General features: G+C 40.3%; 1 protein-coding gene across 2 annotated transcripts; it reads right to left on the bottom strand.

Moving 5' to 3' along the window:
- Nucleotides 1–6,744: 6,744 nt before the first annotated feature.
- cep126 (centrosomal protein 126) lies at nt 6,745–19,483 on the bottom strand. Of its 2 annotated transcripts, none has more exons than XM_012875248.3 (11): nt 19,136–19,483; nt 18,813–18,932; nt 16,239–16,384; nt 16,040–16,148; nt 14,740–14,875; nt 10,893–12,792; nt 9,082–9,203; nt 8,703–8,772; nt 7,508–7,696; nt 7,341–7,405; nt 6,745–7,246 (listed from the first exon to the last, which is right to left on the bottom strand). In XM_012875248.3, the coding sequence occupies exons 1-11, from the start codon at nt 19,168–19,170 to the stop codon at nt 7,166–7,168; spliced, it is 2,973 nt and encodes a 990-aa protein (XP_012730702.2). In that variant the 5' UTR covers nt 19,171–19,483; the 3' UTR covers nt 6,745–7,165. The 2 variants fall into 2 exon arrangements, with proteins under 2 accessions (XP_012730702.2, XP_021178596.2); XM_021322921.2 differs by having other exon boundaries at nt 9,082–9,221.
- Nucleotides 19,484–21,360: the final 1,877 nt, after the last annotated feature.

The following is a 21,360-nucleotide window of genomic DNA, read 5'->3' on the forward strand; positions in this document are numbered from 1 at the left end:
TAAGACTGACTTAATTTTTTTCAAGTTAACCAAAATCAATTAATTAGGTTGGATAAAATTAATTGAATTACTTGTTACCAATTGAAGCAATTCAATTAAGTTGGATCAAAGATTTTCTTTTTTCAGTGTAGTTCTCAAGAAAGAAAGGGTCAAATGTATAGTAGTAAATGTAACAAATGGCTTCCCTTCTCTGGTATTTCTACCATTTCACTGAACGAATGAACTGAACTAACTGCACATAATTTATAGATTAATCGCTGTAAAGGTGGACAGACAGAAATAACTTTTCCTTAATGAACAATGCTGTGAAGGTTAGACAAAGTAGCTTAACTCTACTCCCTTTACTGTTACTAATATATAAAAATTATGTTTTCATTTTAATTATTTACAGATAAATAGTCACAATTTCAACGTGATCACATGTTTAATACCATCCTCAATGTTGTTTTTTTAAAGATAAAAGTAGGAAATAGGCTGTCAATCTTAAAAAACCTACCAGTTGGCACAGACGCTCAACGTCGGACTTTTTATTAAAATTACGCACTAACTCTGTAAACAGGCCACGTAGGGAAGCTTAAAAGTATAATGTTCTCGCCTCAAACGATCTGAAAACGTACTTTTGAAGAACAGCAGCAGCAGAAAAGGGAATGTTAAACTTACCACTGTGAGCTCTGCACTGTCTGGAATGAAGCTGCAGCCGCGGTGCATTCAGAGACGGTCAGTCTGAAGAGCGCATGCGCGGCTCCTATCTTCACACTCTGTGCTCCATTAACCAGCCTTGGAAACCGTGACGTCAGACCACTGTTGTGAATTCGTATTCTCAAAGAAAAAATCCGTATTCTCAAGCAGCCGCTGCTGTTTGTGTTCATAAAGAGTAAAGCACAAATTTAAACTTGAAATTTGTATTTATTAGTTATTGAAGTTGTAACTATTTAAACTGTATGTTGTATCTTTTGAATGTGATTTAAATTATTATGAGTTTACAAATGTTTGTTATGCACAACTTCTGACTAATATGGACACAACTATCCTTTTATGTACAAATCTATTTAGAAAGCTATCTTACCCCATAGATTTTCTCATGTTCTGGGGGGGCTTAAAACTTTTAAAAGGTATCAAGTACTGAGAAAGCCATGTGCTGAAACATTTTATTTATTTAAATAAATAAATATATAAATAACAATATACAAAAACATATATATATATATATATATATATATATATATATATATATATATATATATATATATATATGGAGAAAACTGCTTGTTGTTGCAACCAAATCCTATGGGATTCTGTGAGAGTAGGGAGTTGCAAGATGGCGGCCAGTGACTTCAGTTTTTCGGCAAAATCAGCACTCCGGTTTATTATATAGCTCAGTGCATAAAACATATAGCCAAGTGGCTTTTCCTCTCCTCCATGGTTACTCTGCTCCGGTCCCTGTCCCGCGTCTGGGCAGCAGCAGCAGCTGAGTGGGCGGCGCCAGGCTGAGCACTGCGCGGTTGTTTGTCCGGCGCCACTGAGGGGGAGCAGGGTTTTGCAGATGAGTTATTGATCCGACAAAGCCGAATCTGACAATATCTCTCTAAACTTTACCGAAGTGGCTAATAGTTCTGCGGCGAGCACCACTTGGCTGAAAGCGGAGGAGCGGGCTGACGGACGGTTGCTGTTTGGAAAGACTGCGGAGACCGCGGTATTCGGCCAGCTGAAGTTAGTTCGCTGCATAGAGCGAAAGTGAAACTGAGTCTGAGTGGCCAGGTTACAAAGACCCAGCTTGGACGATTTGTAGGGAAACACCGCAACGTGTGCGCATGTGACGTGTTCGACAGAAAACCACAAGTGCTGGAGCCAGGGGCGAGCTTAGCCGTTTTGGGGCCCTAGGCAAACCTTTGTGAAGCGTCCCCCTTTGAATGAACAACGGAGAAACACAAAGTCTAAGATTGATTAAAAACATTTCACTGAAGGAGAAAATGACATGTTAAGATACTTAATATACAGTTCTGCTCCGTCTGAATAAAAGTTGTTCTTAAACTCAGAGAACCACAGAAACAGCATTAAGGTTTAGTTTCTTAAATTTGAATCTAGTAAGATCCTAAACAGGCATTTATTTAATTATGATGATCATTTTTGAACATTTGATTAAAATTTAATTCCTAAATATGCTTCTTCTTTCTTGGGCCTGTTCTGTTTTACTGCATCCTTCCAGCCTTTGATTCCGCTGAAGAAGAAACTATTTTCATTTCTGAAAATAATAAAACATTTTACCACACAGTTGTTCTCCGCTGAGCATGTGAGCAATTGGTGCATTTTTACGTCCTATGGAGGAAAAGGTTTTAACTTTAAAATATAACGCAGAGCCTCATCCGGATGTTTTCCTGGACTCTCAACCTTTGTCCTGTTATCAGTATTAATATTTAATTTTTTACTTTATATAATATCATATATTACATGTATTATACAGAAAGATAAAACAGTTAACTAATTATTGCTACATTTGTGATTACTTGCGATGATGATTTTTCTAATTTATACTGCATATTTAAACAGCCCAGAGCTGCATGTTAAAGATGAAAAATGGAGGCTGACTTTTACACTCACTAGTACTACTAAGTACTACTGACATCAGTAAAATTGTTATACTTTGCAACACTTACAAGTAGAATTGGACCTGCTGCAGGAATGTGAAACGATGTGTTGATCTGAAGGACCTTCTAATTTGTTTAGCTACTTCAGCAATAAATGTTTTGACTTTCTCTGAACTAAGGACCATGGAGCTAAATTGATGAAACATTATTTCTATAATATAGATCTAATGACCAGATAATTTTCTCATCATAATATAAATCCAGCTTGAAGCTCCCATGGAGGTTTCCCGATGTTTTCCATCATAGCCAGAACTTTTAGATTTACCTGTAGCTCAGATGAAAGTCCTTTGGTTCTCTGTTCCTGATGACCCTGGTGATGCTCATTTGGCTAAACCTCCACTTCACGTCTTGCTGTGAAAACAATCAGCTTACAATCAGCCCATTCATAGTCAGCATTGAGGTTTTACAGCCAACCTCAACCTGGGTTGTGCCGCTCCACATGATTCTGTGCAGTTGGTGCAGGGTACACCTCTCCTTGGGACTCCAAGCCGGGTCCGCTATCGTAACCCCATTCGACTAAAGAAAATGTAAAATCCTCCGATTACTTAAATGGTTATGAATTTTATCAAATAATTTTATTAGAATACATTTGAGACAGTTCATGTTTATGGATAAAACTAAGTGTTTCTGCAATACACTGACTGAATATAAAAATGTCTATCGTACATTGTTACGTGTTAGACGCGACCAAAAGGAGTAATATTACCAGTTTTAAAGCTCTTGCAGACGTTCTCTGCATGCTAGCATGGGAATGCTTGACCTTGTTCTAAAGATACAAGATGTCCGTCGTTAAGAGCGCTTCTCCCGCTTACCTTCAGACAAATAACAAATAACCAAACATTATAAAAGGCCTTTTTTTTTTTTTATTCTTTTTTTTTCTCCTTTTTTTCCCTTTTTTTCCAGAAAAAAAAAAAAAAAAAAAAAGGCCTTTTATCATATAAAGCAGGGAACTGAGGTAGAAATTAAAAAGCCGAAAAGATCACACTACAAGGATAGAAGTAGAACTTAACACATAAACAAAATGTAATCCAGTCCAACGAAAGAAAGTTTTGAATATGAAAAAAGAAATTCACCATATTTTTACTAAAGACAAGATGAAGGCCAATGGCGTGAAGAACAATAGAGGCGTTAGATGGAGCCAACACACATCAGAAAACTCACACAACTCCGTTTTTTTCAGCGGGCTCAAGCGGCTACATGCTTCTTCAGGACGTCTCTCTCCATGACATCAGAACCCAGCAAAGAACGCTATTTATTTATTATTGATAATATGTCTCTGAAGTTGGACTTTTTGCAACAATACTTCATCAAATCAAATCAAAAGTCATCAAATCTTCACTCCGTTAAACCCAAATATTGACGCTGACTATTGCACATATATGGTCCTGTAATGTTTTTGCATTGTACTAAATGGTTTTTGATTTGATTTTCAATAGACATATGTGTGGGTGAAACATTAACATCATAATAGTATATGTATTTTTTGGGAGGAAGGGTAATGTATTATAGACCCCTGTGGTGTGGGAGGTCTAAACTTTTGTCCTTAACGGCATTACTTGTATACTTTAAGTAGTTTCGAAACCGGTACTTTTCTACTTTTACTTGAGTGAAAAGTTTGATTCGATACTTCTACTCCTGCAGAAGTATTTTTAAACCCTAGTATTTATACTTCTACTCGAGTAATAAATGCAAATACTTTTGACACCTCTGACTTCAAACTGGGTATAAGTTTGCTATTTTAACTTGGGTTTTAACATCGATTTATCTGTTGTCACCTTGAAATAACTTCCCTGACATAATTCACCATACGTTTTCCCCATGTCGCCTTGCCTTAATGTTGGTAGATAAGGCAAAAATGGCTCTTTTAACGCTGTGAGCGACACTACCACCTCCATTACAATGTCTTTGTTTGTCGTGGGTTAGAGCAGCCTGGGGTACACTTCCTAAACTGGCCCACTGACCTGATCTATTAATCAAATTTAAAACAGTTATCAAAAAATATCCCCCAGATTCCTGGCAGGACAACTAAATTAATTTAAAGGACCAGTTGCACTGCTACACCTGTTAACAAATCTGCTTTCCAAAAGAAAAAAAAAAGGAAAAAAATATTTCCTCAGTATTATTTTTGTTCAACTAAAGAAAGTTAAGTGCACCCAAGTTTTAATGTCCTTGAAACAGTTCGACAGGCTTTCACTTGTTTTCAGTGGGAGGTAGATTTGTGCGCAATCCCCAAAACAATAAAAAGACAAATTGTGCTTTCTAAAGCTGGACCCCCAGAGAGAGCAGATGAAGGGAAAACAGAAGAGGTCATAAGACGGAGTCCTGAGGGACACCACCATTCAGAGGAGTCGGTAGCGGAGGAACGCTGACCCGGCTGGACAAAAGCTTCTGCCAGACAGGTAGGACCGAAACCAGATCAGAGAAGTAGCTAAATACAGGTAAGTCATCGAAGAAAATCTGTTGAGAGGGTTTTTAAAAGACTTTGGACTCAGGCGGAGTCTGAGGACACCACTGATATATAGTCATAGCTATAATGGGACCTTGTGAGGTGGGAAAGTAAGACTACATCACCCAGAATACAGCATTCCTGCAGCGAAACATGGTGGTTGCAGCCTCATGCCGGATGCTTTTCTTCAGCAAAGGCGCCAAAAAACAAAATGACAAGGTTCTTTCTCTCTCTCTCACACACACGCACACCCACAGTCATTTTTTTTTAAATAAAATATTGTTATCTTGTCACTGTTGGTTTTGTCTTAAATCAACTTTTAACAAAGCAAGACCTGTGTGCGATCAAGCATCACAACAGACCACTGTACAAGACCGAACGTGTGTCTGTGAAAATCTCCTCCTATTATTCTCGGCAGTCTCGCCCTTCCTTGCTGAGTTTCGGGGTGTTGGGCTGGCTAGGACTCAGCATATTAATGGAAGCGGGCCGACCAACTTCAGGTCAAACCTGTCCCAGAACAGACGAAACCCTCCGTAAACGCTGTTTAGTTTTAGCGTCTGAATAGTTTAGCATTTACATTTACATTATCCAGTTAAAATGGAAGGGAATGAGCTGGTCTCATGCACTGCTATTGTTCTTCGCTCTTAAATGCTGTGCATGTTTTTTTTTATTGAAATGTGATACCGAATATTTTCACTATAAAAATTTGGCATTACTTAATAAGTACATTTTTTGTACAGGTTTATTCTCTATAATTATAGGCTACATCAGTGTCAGTTTCTGATAAAAAAAAAAAACAAAGAAAAAAAAACCCAGCAGATCTGATACTGATCTCTTTGAACACAATTTATCAAAACATTTCTGCTGCAGGCTCCGTTATACAGTGGACTGAAGAGGGTGATATATAGCATTATTATCACTTTTCAGTTTGGGTTTAAGATAAAAAAGGGGAGTACGGATGACTATATAAGGCAGTGAGACACAGCTGTCACATTGTTATTTATAGTTCCTTCTTGGTTCACTCAAAGAACCTGCAGTAAAACTACACACACACACACACACACACACACACACACACACACACACACACACACACACACACACACACACACACACTAAGGTTGCAGTACTGTTGAAAAGAACTGCTTAACACTTCTTGGAGCAAGTCCTAGCAGGCTCACTACTGGGCAAAACCAGACACGCTCCTGAAGGAGGGGCAGCTACCACACATCAATAATCCCAACAGCCTCTTCCCCCCCGATGCACCCATTGTTGAGCAAGGAGAGCCGAAAAAGCTCGTAATTAAAAACCAAAGAAATGCACAGCCCCACAAGCACAACGCAAAAAAATAAATAAAAGAAAAATGTCGTGTGCCGTCTTTTGACGTCGTTTCAGTTTAAAAGGCATTAATGACTGTAACGAGACTTAAAGGAAGAGTCTTAAAACAAAAAAGCAGACTCTTCTTGCTGAGCCAGTAGGTCCAGAAAACACAATCATCTATTCTGTAGCTATAAAACAAAGACAAACACACCTTTGTCACTGCATTGCTTTATTCAAACACCATTTCCAGGGCTCAGTCAATTTATTGACTGCCCTATAAATAGTTAAGGAAGTTGTAATAGTGCCAAACAGACTTAACCCAATCACTTAACACTGTGTTGACAACAAGTTTTATTGAATTAGCTGTCAGCTGGGTCACTAACACTGTTTCCTTCGAATGATGGTGCTAAACACGAGAGCTCTGGGAATTACATACAAATGCCGATAGTTGTATGTATGTTTAGAAAGTAATGCCTGTCGTGTGCAAGGTATGAGTGCATACTGTTTGGGGATTTTAGAGGTGAATCCGTTTCATAGCCGTAGGCATTTACTTTCACTCGCTGATTGTAAGATAAAAGAAAAAAATAATATTTTTTTTAATGACCCCAAACTAAATCAAGGGTTCAGATTGGTCACTATTATTTAATGTTGCTCCTTTGTTTGAATTCAATTGTTTATTGAAGAACTCCCTTAGGCACATTTGGTAAAATACATTTTTGGTAATACGATTAGTGTCTGACTGAAGAATAAGACGTTACATTTTCTTCTGGAAATGAAGCTGGTTTGCAGAGGATGCTCGGAGCTTGTGATTACTGGAAACTTTTCCGTCTTTGGGCTGGAAACGGAGAAACAAGGCAAGACATAAACACCTCCAATAAACTCGATTTCATGGCTGAGGCAAAAAGAAATAATGTTTTTAATATACTTACAAAGGGTGTACCATTAAATAGATGACCATTATTGCCAGTTCTGCCTCCCTGAAGCTCCCTAAAACCTACAAATATAATGGGAAAGGAGTGAGAGGCTGTCGCTAGACGTACGCCAATGTCAAGATTCAGATGAAGTCTCCTGCGTATAGCCTCCACAGCTGGCTTACAGTAAAGCTGGTGGTTGAGTCTGTCCAGAGAGAGCATTATTCTCTTCTCTTCTAAAGAGAGGTTGGTGAGTCCTTGCTGCACTCTTTCAGGCGTCTGGGCTTTCTCCATGTTGGCCGCAGTCTGACTCGGCCAAACGAAGCCTTCAGGATGCACTTCAGCCATGTGTAACTGGGCCGCGCTCTCACAACCTGGAAGCCGATGGGCAACAGTTATATAGGAGCATATACATTTACCCACAATGCTTTGAAAAATTATTTAAAGCCCTTGAAACTTTTACATGTTTAGTTAAAAGTCTTTTATTGGGACTGTATTAAACAAAGTGGATTCAATGAATTGTGAGATTGGGGGGGAAAACAGGACATGATTTAAAAAAAAATGTTTCACAAATAAAGACCTAAAAATGCGGTGTGCACACAAATTTAGTTTGATAACCAGAAATAACATCCAGTGCAACCAACTGCCCTCAGAGGTGACCTAAATACTCGGTCCGCCTGTGTGTAATTTAATCTCGGTATAAATGCAGCTGTTCTGTGAAGGCCTCCGGGGTTTGTTACAGACCATTAGAGAAACAAACAGCATCAAAAAGACGGAGGAACACAACGGTGGAGACAGAGAGAAAGCTGCGGAGAAGATGAAAGCAGATGAAATGTTTGATGATCTCATGGAGCACACCGTTCGGGCTATCAGTCACAAGAGGATTGGCCATGGCACAACCTCAAACCCCCCAAAATAACGAATGGCTGCCTAAGCTGAGAGGCCAAACAGAGAGAGGGATAACCAGAGAAGCAGCCAAGAGGCCCCCAGTAACTCTGGAGGAGCTGCAGAGATCCGCAGCTCCGGTGAGAGAGTCTACACAGGACAGCGTTACAAATCTGGTTCTCACCCAAAGAGTCGCAAGAAGAAAGCAATCGGTTAAAGAAAGTTTCCTCTGCAGATCGACACAAGACCTGTAGGGTTCGACAGCGGGAGTAAAATTGTTGCTTTGGCTGAAGTCTCTGAATGCAAGTTAAGATTGTTTAATGTTATCTTCTCTTCTGGTTGGACCGAGCAGCATCAGCTTTAACTCTAAAGCCTTTAAGGAATACATTTGGGTAGATAGTCAACAACATGGTGCTCACAAACACTGTTATTTTTGTGAAAACAATTAAGGTGGACTGTCCTTTGGGAAAAATCTTAAAATGCAGAGCGTGGTACCTTCATTTCGAGAAACTGTGTTGCAAGTCCTTGGACCTGGTCTGATTAGCTCAGTGTTCTGGTTTGTAACCTACAAAAACAAAAAAGATACATTTGTGTTACATCGTCTATGATTCAGATAGGTGTTACTAGGTTCTATGAATGGACACAGCCGGAATAACAGCAAGTGTGTTTATGCTTATTTTTATAAAACCCAAGACCAGGAGGAACGTCTGTTTGTGACCGACATGAAAAGGTCTGTAAATCATTTTCATTTAGACAATATATGGCCATGACAGTGACATCACAACTAGTTCCAACCTACCGACTGATTGATTTTCAATAATTAAGCTCACTTATACTCCCCGCAGGACGACTGTGGGCCTGTGCAGAGATTTACCTGAGAGCTGTGAAGAAGTCTTCTGCTGCCTCCTGAGCCGGGAGGCTCTCTGCTCTGCTCAGCACAGGACTTCCTGCAGACTCGCCTGCTCTCCAGGGCTGGCTTTTTAACAACAGGTTTAGCTAAAAGAAGATATCTCACTGAAATCATGCCACATGAACAACCAAACACAAAAAGGACATATTTGAAAGAGCTAAAATAAATAAATAAGACAACTGAAATGCTACCGGTATGCTTGGCTTTGTATATAAATAAGTATTTAACATCCAGAAAAGGTGTTGGTACCTTTATTTTAACAGATGCAGGAGTAAATGAAATGTATTTCACTACCATTAAATATAAGGAAATAAATCAACTCAACATCAGCAATGCACTTCATAAAGAGACAAAATAAATACTGTCTATAAAAGAAGCATGCATCTTTCTGAGTAAGGATGAATTTGTAGTGTGTTGCAAATATGAAGCATCATGAAGACCAAAGAACACATCAGACGGCTCAGGGATAAAGATGCTTGAAACACGGTTGGGTTATAAACATTTCCCAAGCTCTGTACGTCTTACTTTTCACTATATTATCCTCAAGGCTGGTTCGCGCGGCAAGATTTTAAACTTGTCCGAGGCCTGTCGGAAGGGGAAGATCGGGGCGGAAATCGGGCAAGTCACCCTTCCGTGTGAAGCAGCCGTAAAACGGAAAAGAGCTTGGTCCAACTGCAAACCTGCCAAGATACTGTATGACCGTCTACCTAAACTGACAGGCCAGACAAAGAAAGCTTAATGGTAGAAGCATCCAAGAAGCTCACGGTAACGTTGGAGGAGCTGCATAGAGCCAGGGCTCAGGTGGGAGAATCTGCTGACAGGACAATTAGGCCAAGACCAGAGTAATCTGGGCTTTCCCGGAGAAGTGACGAGAAAGAAAGCCACAGGCATGAGGAGGCCATAAGAAGTCCAGTTTAATATTTACCACAAGCCATGAAGGGGACACAGGAATCACGTGGAACACCATCCCCTTGTCAGATGAAACAAAAACTGAACTTTCTGGCTCAGATGCAAAAAGCCATGTGTTGTGAAAAGCTCAAACTACATAAACCTGAACTACCCCACCACCCCCGCCCCCTCATAAAACATGGCAGAAGCAGGGAGCAGGGTCATGGTGTTTTTTTTTGTTCAGCGGGAACAAGAAAGATGGTCAGAGATGATAAGATGCTCAGAGCTAAATCCTGGGTAATCACGGAGGAAATCCTATTAGGATCTGCAAGAGATGTTAGGTTCAGGTGGAGTTTCACCTTAAAGCAAGATAACATCTCATTCTTAGATCGCAGCATGTTCATGTTAGAACGACCAAGTCCAAGTCTGGACCGACAGTAAATCTCGGTGAGAATGTTCCATCCTATTGTGGATACAATTACATATGTTTTTTATTGTTAGGCATCTTTCTGAAGACTCCGTCCAATTTAGCTGAGCTTGAAAAAGAATGGGGGAAAAAATGTTCGTCTCTAGATACTGAAAGCTGGTTTTTAGACATACCTCAAACGAAAGGTGGGTCCACAGATTATTGACTCAGGGAGACTGAATACAGTCTCCATGCCTGTGAAAAATATTGATTTCTTTTTCCTTTCCCTTTACACTTGTATGCCACTTTGTGTTGGGTTATAAAAGCTAATCCCCTAAAGAAACATGTCGACATTTGTGGCTATAACATGAAAGAATGTGGAAAGATGGTATGAATACTTTTGCAAGGCACTATAGGAGTACTGTACAATCTAACCCCAGCCTAAGCAGTGTGAGCGGCTGCCAGTCAAAATCTACATTACCATCCTTCGTGTTTAAGGCGCTGCGGACTCCGTGCCAGAGCTGTAAAATCTCTTCGTCTGTGGGGGTGCTGTGTAAATAGAGGCCCTTCTCATTCACTGTCCCTCTGCTGCTGTTGCTGTCGTTGTTGTTGTGAGTCTCCGGGTGTTCTGAACTGGGCGAGCCCTTCACATTAATGTCTGAGAATGAGCAGACTGGACAGGGATTTGAGTGCGGTGCCGTCGTGTACATAGCTGTGGAGTCTGCTGCGACTGAATGATGCTTGTGAGGTGAGAAAATCTCCACCGGGTGGTTCTTGCAGGGAGCCTCCTCTGTAACTAGGGCCTGTCTGTAGTTGATGCTGGGGTGGCTGCTGCCATATGGGGTCTTGCTGACGCAGGCTGGGTTTTCTTCCGTCGGCTCCGTCCGAGGAGGTGGGCGGGGCACCATGATCTTCCCCTGGGCTTTGGCAATCTGACTCACCTCGGTGGCAGATTGAGGTCGCATGACGGTGCCCTTTCTTGTCCGCAAGGAAACGAGACCCCCAACAGCTCTGGCATTACGATTTCTCCGAGGGACCCTTGGCCCGGCGGTCCTGGCGCCGGTACGCAGCGCCTTGACCTCGTCTGCCGGCTCCTGGGGCAAGTTGACTTGAACCCCAACATCTGTCCACGCTTCTTTTGTAAAGTGATAACCAGCAGAGCCTACGGGGGTCATTCTGGGTCCAGGCTTTGAAGGCCCCGCCTCCACTGTGAGACTCGGATGGTGGTCCTTGGGGCTGTTTGTCGGGCGAGACAGACTGTACCACGCGTCTCTGTCCTGTTTTGCCGTGTTTTGCTCTTTGGCCTCCTTTTCTGGATGGACTTCATCGAACCAGCGAAGCTTCTTTTTCATGGTGTTACTGACCGCCACGTCTTTTGTTTTCGCTCTGGTCAATTCAATGCTGTCTCGTATCGCTATCGCGACGTGTTTTGCCAACATTAAACGCTCCGAGTCGCACAAACACAAATCGTCTGAGGTGTATTTGGACCGTGTTTTGAGGATTCCTTTGAGAAACCTGACATCACAAACTGAATGAGAGGAGGCCAGGGAAATAGGTATTCTTTTGTCTTCTTCTTTTGGACCGTCACACTTCTCTCTCTCCGACTGAATATTAGACGAGCTTGTGTGCGATGGTGGTGCTGTGTTTATGGGCTTCTCCGTTTTGCACATTAAGTTTGAGACCTTGTTGAGGTTATTAATGGGAGCAAAGGCGTCGTTCTCCGACGAGAGGTGGAAGGCTTCTTTTTCTGTTTGAAAACAGGCTACATCCTTTGGGTGATTATTGGCTGTGCTCGTTTTCGTCGCCGTCTGAAATAGAACGTCATTTTCAGAAGAGGAAGGAACACATTGTGCAGATGGATAGTTTGACTGGCTGCAGTCGTGGATCATCTGAGATCCAGAATCCAACAACGCCTCTTCTCCGGTATACAAAACCTCTGCTTTATTCTTTGCCAAAAGGTTGTCGCTGTTTATCAAGTACTTTGCGTGAAAATGCTTTGAGTCTCCATGAAAAGGCCTGGAAAGAGTTTTTAGCAAGTCACAGCCCTTAAGGGTGAGGGGGTTATCTATTGTAGGTGTTTGCTTTTCAGGTGAGAGCCTCGACGTTTTAGGAACAACCCTGTCATTATTAGTCCACTTAGAATCTTCTTGTTTTTCTTGCTTTGGTGGGGATTGAATTTGATCATGGAGCATCATTGCTGAGACTGACGTTGGGACTGATGTTGGACGCAAATCATCTCGCCTTCCCGGTTTGTCGATGTCAAAAAAGAACGATGAATAGGAGCTCTCTGGACTTAGCGTGCTTTGGTTTGAGTCTTCGTTCTCCAAGCTGTCCTTACTTGAAAGGCTTTCAGAAACACAGGAATCAGACAGCTGGCTTCCCTGAAACATAGAGGCAAAAAGGAGTCGATGGGGAAGCAAAGATAACTGTTCATGCTTTGATAAATATCTTCAGGTGGAATCAAGAGCTAGGACAATTTTGGAAGTAAAAACAGTGGGAGGAGCGGCCCTGACGTCTTTCTAAATATTTAATGTTGTGATAGCGTGCGATCTCTGAGAAGATACTAACTTATTAATTCAGATCTGAGCTACAGAGACTCAGTCTTTCTGTGATGACTCGAACTCAGTAAAGTTTGAATCTTTAGGAAGGAATTGATGGTTAGAACCAGGTAAAATAAAATATTATTCTCTCTAAATATAAATGTCCTAGCATGCAAATGACAAAAAAAACAAAACAATTAAAAGTGCAAAAAATTGTTCATAAAATCCAGGTAATTGGACAAAAATAAATACATTTAATAAGCACTTTGAACCCCAACATCTCTCCCTATTTGGAGATCTTGCGTCTCTTCCTTTCAGGTTTGTTAAATAAAAACTGTCCTTCAAAAACAGAGTGAGACCAATTTGTATGAATTATTTATTTTACTTCATAAAAGCTTATGCCTAAAGGTTGTTGGCATGCTGATCTGAGGTCAAATGGACGCCTCCTAGGGGTTATGTATGGAAGTACACATTCAAGTTCATGTTGTGACTGTTGATCACCACAAACTCCAGTTTATTTTATTAAGATTTTATACGATAGAAACAATGTAATAAATAATTGTTAAGTGAAAGAACAATAATACATGTTTTTTTTTTATAAATGTAAACTACTTAAAATAAACATCTGAAAAGTGTGTGTGTGTATTTATATTACACTTTTACTACAAAACTCATAAATAAAACCCAGATTAAGCAATAGCCTTCAGAAGCCGCCTAATCAGCAAATAGAGTCCCTTGTTATTTCATCATAAATACAGCTGTCCTGTGAAAATGGCTACAAGGAGAAACTGTAGTTTGCAAATCTGCCTTGCAGCAACAAGGTCCTGGGTTTAAATACTGGCCAATTTTATTTTCATAGAAACAATATGCCAAGTGTTGAACAAGTCACAGAGTACTCTGTAATCCATTCCAGATTAATGCTCATCACATTTTCTGTTTTTTAGTTGTAAAATTAGGATTCAAATCTTCCAGAATTTTGGTACCACTTTGCAAAAATGCTCTTCTGCGTCCAGCACAATAAATCCTAATAAAATGCAGGATTAAGGATTGTGGTTGAATGTCAAAAGATATGAAACAATTCAAGTAGAATGAATATGTTTGCAGGTAAAATTGCACCATAGTTAGTTTTAGTTAAAGGTTGTTGGCGTCCAAGAAACAGTGTTAAAAATACAAAACTCTCTATAGCCAAGGGCTCCCCCTAGTGCTGGTGCAAAAAACAACATTAATGCCAAAGGTAAAATTACAAAATTTGATTTCCTTTGGGAATAATAATGAAACGTTTTAAACTGAAGTGCACCGATGCATCTAAATTGTACGCATCAAGTTGTGATGGTTCTATTATCTTCATCAAAGAAAATAATTTTATATTATGTTAAACATTAACTTTGTAGTCAAATCTGTTGAAAAGAAAATGTCTAATTAGACTGAAGTTGTGTTCCCAGGTTGACACACATAAATATGACAATTTTGATGATGTCATCAAAATGTTTGTATTTATGTGTACATTATGTGCGACTGAAAGAAAATCAATTTCATTAAACCCTGGTCATTTAGAATGAACACGTTTAGGAGAAGAACATTAACTTCCTTAGTTCTTTAACTAGCTATGGCAACCTGGCTTTAATCTAAGCACATAAAGCAACTGTGCTGACATACATGGTGAGTGGATTCAAATGCAAACTATTAAAATCTTTAGATTTTATATAAACATGGCGCAGAACATGTATATATGTATACGGATAGAGTAATACAGTGCTGTGAGAGCTCCCACATCTAAGCTGTAAATACCTCTGAACTGTGGTCCTGCTGCTCCTCCTCCATCGTGCACTGCTCCTGAAGCAGTTTGGTGTAGGCCTCTACGGCAGAGAGCGCTTGGCGGTGAGAGGATTTAGAATCTGTGGGAGGCTTTGTAGACAGAGGGCAACTTTTTCCAATAGAAAAGACAGAAAATACAAAAACACAACGTTACTCCTTTAGCTTGTAAAAAAAAAGCAACAGAAACCAGAAAATCCTTGAAAAAAAGGAAAAGGAAACCACAGTTGACTAGCCAAATAGTTAGTAGCAAAAGTTTTACACAGATCTGGACAGAAAAAAAGGATATTGTTGAAATTTGTGAAAGATATTGCTGTAGCAGATGTTTGGTTTATTAAAGGGTAAACCTATTAACCTGACCCTAGCCAGATGTATTTAGCTCCGCCTAGCTCCACTCACATCCATCTGGGACTGATCCATAGAAATGGCCTTTAATGAAGGCTGGGCCTTATCAAAAATCCTTGCATATGATTGGATAAGCCACTTGTCTGTCATCTTTATCGACGTGCTATTTCAACCACTCACACCAAAGCCAACCCGTGACGCTGATGAGAGCGACGCAGGAAAAAACAAAACTTTTTTTTTATGTGTTTGCGGCTCTAGTGGTACGCGTTTTATTGACAGTGAGCTGACAGGAAGAGGGGGGAAGACAGGCTGCAAAGCACTGCGGGTCATGATCGATCCCAGGCCGGCCGCGTCGAGGACCAAAGGCCTCCTAATATAGTTATGCTAATCGCTCCGCCGCGGGCGCGCCCCGGAAAACAAAACTTGCCAAATCCGGTCGGGAGAAAGGCGAAAACATGGTTTCCACCAACAAAAGCCTTCAGAGCCGTTCTCTGATGTTCTTTTAATGAAACAATATTAGGTAGATTGGACAACACGGAAGAAATAGCAGCATCAATGTTAACGCTTGCTTCCTCGATGCGAGTCGCCATTGCTGTCTGAATCAAAACAGTCTCACGTCATGGTCGCTTCTCCACTACGTCACATCTATGAAACTCCAGCCCTGCGTCCTGATTGGCCAGACCATAAAATTGGTTGGAGAAATCACTCTTTATGGGAGAGGTCCCAGATGGATGTGAGTGAAGCTAGGCAGAGTGATATCAATCTGCCTAGGGTCAGGTTATAAACCTATATGTTACACTTCAAAATATAATGACTTCTTACAAATGTAAAAATCTGTGAAACACGAATGATGATATAAAATAGCTATATTGTGTTATTTGTTTGGGACTACGGGTATAAGAGAAAGGAAATTAACATTCAGCCGTTTTACCTGCGAGTGTTTGTGCTTGACAGCGCAGAGGAGTTCTGCGTGTACCAACTGAACGAGCCTTGGATTTGACTGAGTGCCTCTTCGATATTAGCTGCATTTTTTCTGACAGCTGTACCACCAATGAAAACGTCAGTGCAAAGTGTCATTTTTCAATAAATTATCACTTAATGGCGAGCCGTGTGCGAGGCACAGGACTAACTTTGCCTGTATCTGTGAGACGGAGGGAGGTGGGCTCTCTGAAAGCGCTGGGTTGCGTCCTGTACTTGCTGTCTACGTTGTTGCAGGATGTTCTCCCTCAGGCGCTGCTCCTGAATGTCCCATTGCCTCCGCCGTTCATCCAAAGCCCTGAGCCGTAAAAACCGCAGTAGAGAGTACTCGTGAGGCGCGTTCTGACATGTTACATGAATTGCAGAGAGATAATAGACGCAGAAATCTGAGTCTGTTCCTTCAGATGTGTTTCATGATAGTCATGAATAAATGAAACAGCTCTCTGATAGATTAGCTTGGGGAGAATATTAAATGAATGTAAACCCAACCAACATGCATTTATTCACTGCAGCTGAAAACATCTGAAAAATAGTTAGAGTAGTAAATATATATACATTTAAAAAAAAATTCAGACATATGTTCATTGTACAGGTCTTAGTTTCCTTTGAACTTTTCCAGTTAGCCATGTCACAACAACATACTTTGCTGTATTTTACTGTGATTTTGTGTGATAGACCAGAAATGTATACTTTTTTTCCTACAAATAAACTGAAAAGAGGGCGTTACATTCATATTCAGCCCCCTTTCCGCTGATACCCTAAAAAAATCCAGTGAAACCAAGTGTTTTCTGAAGTCATTGGATTGGCAAACAGAGTCCCCTTGTGTGTAATTTTATTTGGGATATAGCTTTTAATCACATGGGCCAGAAGTGAGAAGGCAAAAGCACCTGAGGGCCAAACAAATAAATAAAAATAAATACCAATAAATATAGAAAATACCAAAAAAATTATACTGTCATTTTTTTAACCTGGTCCACAAAATACAAGCAAGCGATATTTTACCTATACAAATTATTATGGATATTTTCTGTAGGAAAACTTAAGATGGTCATTCTGTTTGGAAATTATTTTGAAATATTGAAAACAGTTGTGTTTGTTCTTAGCAACAATAACCTGATTTGGGTCAGTCTTTGTTGGAAAACACTTGGTGTGTTTAGCCAATTTCAATAACTGGATAAAAAGCCGACCGTGGCGCAGCAAAGTCTGCATTTGAGTAATAGCCATCGGACAGATGTGGTCCTAAATTAAAGAAAATGTAAAAAGTGTGATTATCGAAAAACGAACACGCCGAACATTTTCAATTACAAGAAGATTTTAGCTTCAGTCCATCAGTCATTTATCTGTAACTTATAGCCTTTTACAAATCCACAATAATGGTGCCCGATTAAAAAAAAAAATCGTAAGAAACGGATAAAAACAAGGTAGATGACACAAAAAGGATAAAATAAGTGTTTTAAGCATTAAAACCTTGCTTGAGATTGAAAATCAAATAATAAAAGTTTAACATCTATCCTAAAGCGGGCAGAAGGGCAACAAGTTGGAGGCGACTGACTGACGACTGGGGGACACCAACATAGGGGGCGTCACAGTAGTCGATTCTGGGAGCAATTAAAGCGTGAACAGCCTTCTCTAGGTCATGTTGAGAATTAAAAATATATCTTAGTTGGGGTTACTGAGGAAAGCAGAGTTGGGTCTGTCCCTTCCTGCTCCAGCGTAAGATAAACATGGAGTTTTATTGTCCTGAGGGGGTGGTCAGAAGGAGAGGGGGTCAGTCATCCTCCCACTGAGCCATGCAGGAGGAGTTTAAAGTTGATAAAAGGAATGTCTTGGTAAAACTTACTTCGGACAGACAGACTTCTCGACAACGCGGTGAAAGATCTCGATTGGTAATGTAACTATGTCTCCATATTTAATTTCTATGAATTAAATATGTATTTAAACCGTTCTACCTCTGATCAATGATTCCTTATTTTATTGTCAAATCTTAAACCGGGGTAAAAATGGGCCTTTAGTAGCAAAGCAGGATTAGGCCAATAATAATACAAATATCACAGTCACAATGCTTTCAAAAAAAGGCTCCATATAAGAAAAGTCAGACGGATCTGTCCGTCAAATGTTTCATTCACGTCAATCTTGAGCCTCAGGTTTTTGACACCGCTGCTGAAATTAGTACTCAGGACTCCAAAGTCAACGCAAGCTTTCTGTTTTTGTTCATTTAGAAACTAGAAATGAACCCGGCCACTGATTGACAGCAGAGGTGCAGTCAAAGCGGCCGGCGTGGATCACTGCATCCTGGCCATAACGCTAAATGCGCTGATAGCAATGGAAATTGACATCGCGCTGGGTTGTGACAGATCCAAACGTTAGAGAACGAAGCTGAGGAGGAGAGGCTACTGAGCAGGAGAGAAAAGGTTCAGTTGGTCAGCACTTGTATGCTTTGCTCTCATCAAAAATAAAAAATAAAGTCTACATCTGCATAAACCACCTGTACCGGAGGGCCAAATCATTCTTGGATTGTACTTAAGCAACGCACAAAATCAGTCCACAAATTGGCCCCCGGGTTGGACTTTGGACATCCCTGTGTTATGAGGCATAACAGTGACATCTCTCAGGGGAGAGGCCAGGCTTTTCAGTTCAAGGCTTTGGTTTCAACCTGTCTTGTGAGAGAAGAAGAAGACGAAGAAGACGAAGAAGAAAACAAAGAATTCAAAGAGGAGGAAACTGACTTTCTCCGTCGATTGGTTTCCAGCAGAAACTTTCGCGCTCTTGCTCTGCACAACTTCTGCTGCTGAACCAAATGCTGCCTGTCGTTCTCCAGATTACCGCCGGATCCGAGCCTAGAATTTCTAGAAGGGAAGTGCCCATGCTAAGGAGAAGAAGGGGAAAAAAAAAAAACGTCCAGGAAGTGTATCGTGCTTGAGAACATCATGAATTAAACAGATACTAATACGTCAAGCTTAACGCGGCAGCACGTTCTCGGCTTTCACACGTTAACGTGCGGCAGACATCGGTGCAATCAAGACCAATACAACAAGTCATGTCAGGATACAGGAGATAGGAGAAGTTTCCCTGTAGAGCCTGCATCCTCTTGTTTTTTTTTTGCGAAGAACCGACAGAAAGGTCCAGGTCCAGCTCCGAGCAAAAAAAATGGAACCGCTGCCTAGTTTTCACTACGTCACGGCGTTAAATGTTAATTCCCTCGTCCGTTTTAACGGCGAGTGGACATTTCCCAGTTAGTGACATGTTTTCCCCGTAAATGACGCCCTATCCTCCGGGAAAAGTTCAAGACTACGGGAAGAAGTCGTTTGATGGCGATAAGTTCGCGTTTCTGCTCCAGCTCTGTGTACAGTTCCCCCATGATAGCAACCGGGGACGCAGTTCCTTAACAACCACGCACAGCACGGGGGTGTTGCCTTCACGGGCGCCCAAAAAGTGTCGGAAATACACAGAAACGGACACGGAATGACGTTTAATAGAAAAGTACGCTGGATATAAACCGGCGCTTACTCCCATGATATAGCCACACTTTGGTGTCATTCAACTGCACATTCACATGGCACATTTGAGCGAAATTATGTTGCATGGTTCCCAGTAAAAATAGAAGAGAAAACGTCATATAGATTTTTTGTCAATTATCAGAAATGGCGAAAACAAAGACAAGAAACAATTTATATGGACAGAAGAGCTGTATTTAAGACCATATGAGTTGCGCAAATATGTAGCGGCAGGAAGAATTTCAAATATGAATGGACCAAATTATAATGCACACAGTACATAAAAGAAACAGAAACTAATAAAAATATTGTGACATTTGTCAGGAATGTAGCAGCAAACCAAAAAAATACATTAGGCCTATCTATCTATCTATCTATCTATCTATCTATCTATCTATCTATCTATCTATCTATCTATCTATCTATCTATCTATCTATCTATCTATCTATCTATCTATCTATCTATCTATCTATCTATCTATCTATCTGTCTATCTGTGTGTGTATATGGAAAGACTATATATTAAAAACAAGTGACGTAGCAACTTAAAACATAAAAACAAATATACATTGCATTTCTTACCACTAGATTAGGATTTGAAACGTTTCAATTAGACAGAATACATTTAGGAAAAAAACATCCAATTTGCAAGGCACTTGAACACATTTGCTAGTTAGGTTAATTAAAGTAACAGATTCCTTTATTTGAGGGACCAGTTTTGAAACGAATCAAAGGCAGCAAGAGGGAGGCATTAAAGCAAATGCATCTAGAGCAATTGACAGTAATTCAATTAAAAAAAGTGAAACTTGGATTATTTACACAAAAAGCAAACCTTGTTTCTGTTAATTTGAATAATTATGGCTTAAAGCTGATAAAAACATCAAATTCTGTTTCTCATAAATCTGCGATATTACATAAAATGAGTAACATAAACATACTAAAGCATTTTTTTAAACAAAAATGTCAGGCTGTTAAAAGTATGGCTTTTTACTGTACACTCAATAGGTAGGCAGGTTTTCCTTTGCATGAATTGGTGCACATAATTTAGTGATCGGCCTATGACTCTGCTAAGGGTCTTTAAGAAGCACAAGTTTGTTTGATTGCAGCCTTTAGTTTGTCTGCATTGGTGGCTCTGGTGTGGCTCATGTTCGTGTTGTTCCAACATCTAATACCAACATGTCAACATTTGGTTATAAAACCAGATGCTGGTTGATTGAATTTGACTTTGTAATGTGTCTTGAGATGTGTTTTCAATTGGTGCTATATAAATTAAATTGCGTTGGTTATACAACCAAATGTTGGTACTTTTGGTAGTGTGGGAAACAAGTTCTGATGAACAAGGGATCCAGGATCTCCATAACACGTATCAGCAGAGGGAAGCATTACGTCCTGACTGGACTTTAGAAGACAGACTGGATCAGCACCAGTCAACTTTATGGATTCTCATACTATCACTGACTGTGGGAACTTCATTCTGGTCCTCAAGCAACTTGGACTCAGTTCATCTCTACAGACTTTGGACTGTGGCTCTACGCTCTTTCAGGAGGAGTGAATGCTTGTCAAGATTCCGGACAATGTGCTGGATTTCCTTAGATGGGAAACTTTTTGACCAATCTGTAAGATTAGATTGAATTTGACTTTGTAAAATGCCTTGAGATGACATGGATTGTGAATTGGCGCTATATAAATAAAATAGAATTGAAAATTGACTTGAAGCTTGTGGAGCAATGTGTATTTCTTCCTTACCATCCTTATGTAGGGCATGTGTTACTACCTGCTT

The sequence above is a fragment of the Fundulus heteroclitus genome, chromosome 18, assembly GCF_011125445.2.
Source record: "Fundulus heteroclitus isolate FHET01 chromosome 18, MU-UCD_Fhet_4.1, whole genome shotgun sequence".
NCBI lineage: Eukaryota > Metazoa > Chordata > Actinopteri > Cyprinodontiformes > Fundulidae > Fundulus > Fundulus heteroclitus.

Bases quoted from the DNA above. Each gene is read 5' to 3' on its own strand.
- cep126 (XM_021322921.2), bottom strand. From the start codon at position 19,170: ATGCAGGCTCTACAGGGAAACTTCTCCTATCTCCT. The intron at 9,222-10,892 runs GTAATGTAGATT...GCATGATTTCAG, and splicing joins CGCCTTAAACACGAAGGATG to TGAGATATCTTCTTTTAGCT. The intron at 8,773-9,081 runs GTAAATCTCTGC...TTGTTTTTGTAG, and splicing joins GACTTCTTCACAGCTCTCAG to GTTACAAACCAGAACACTGA.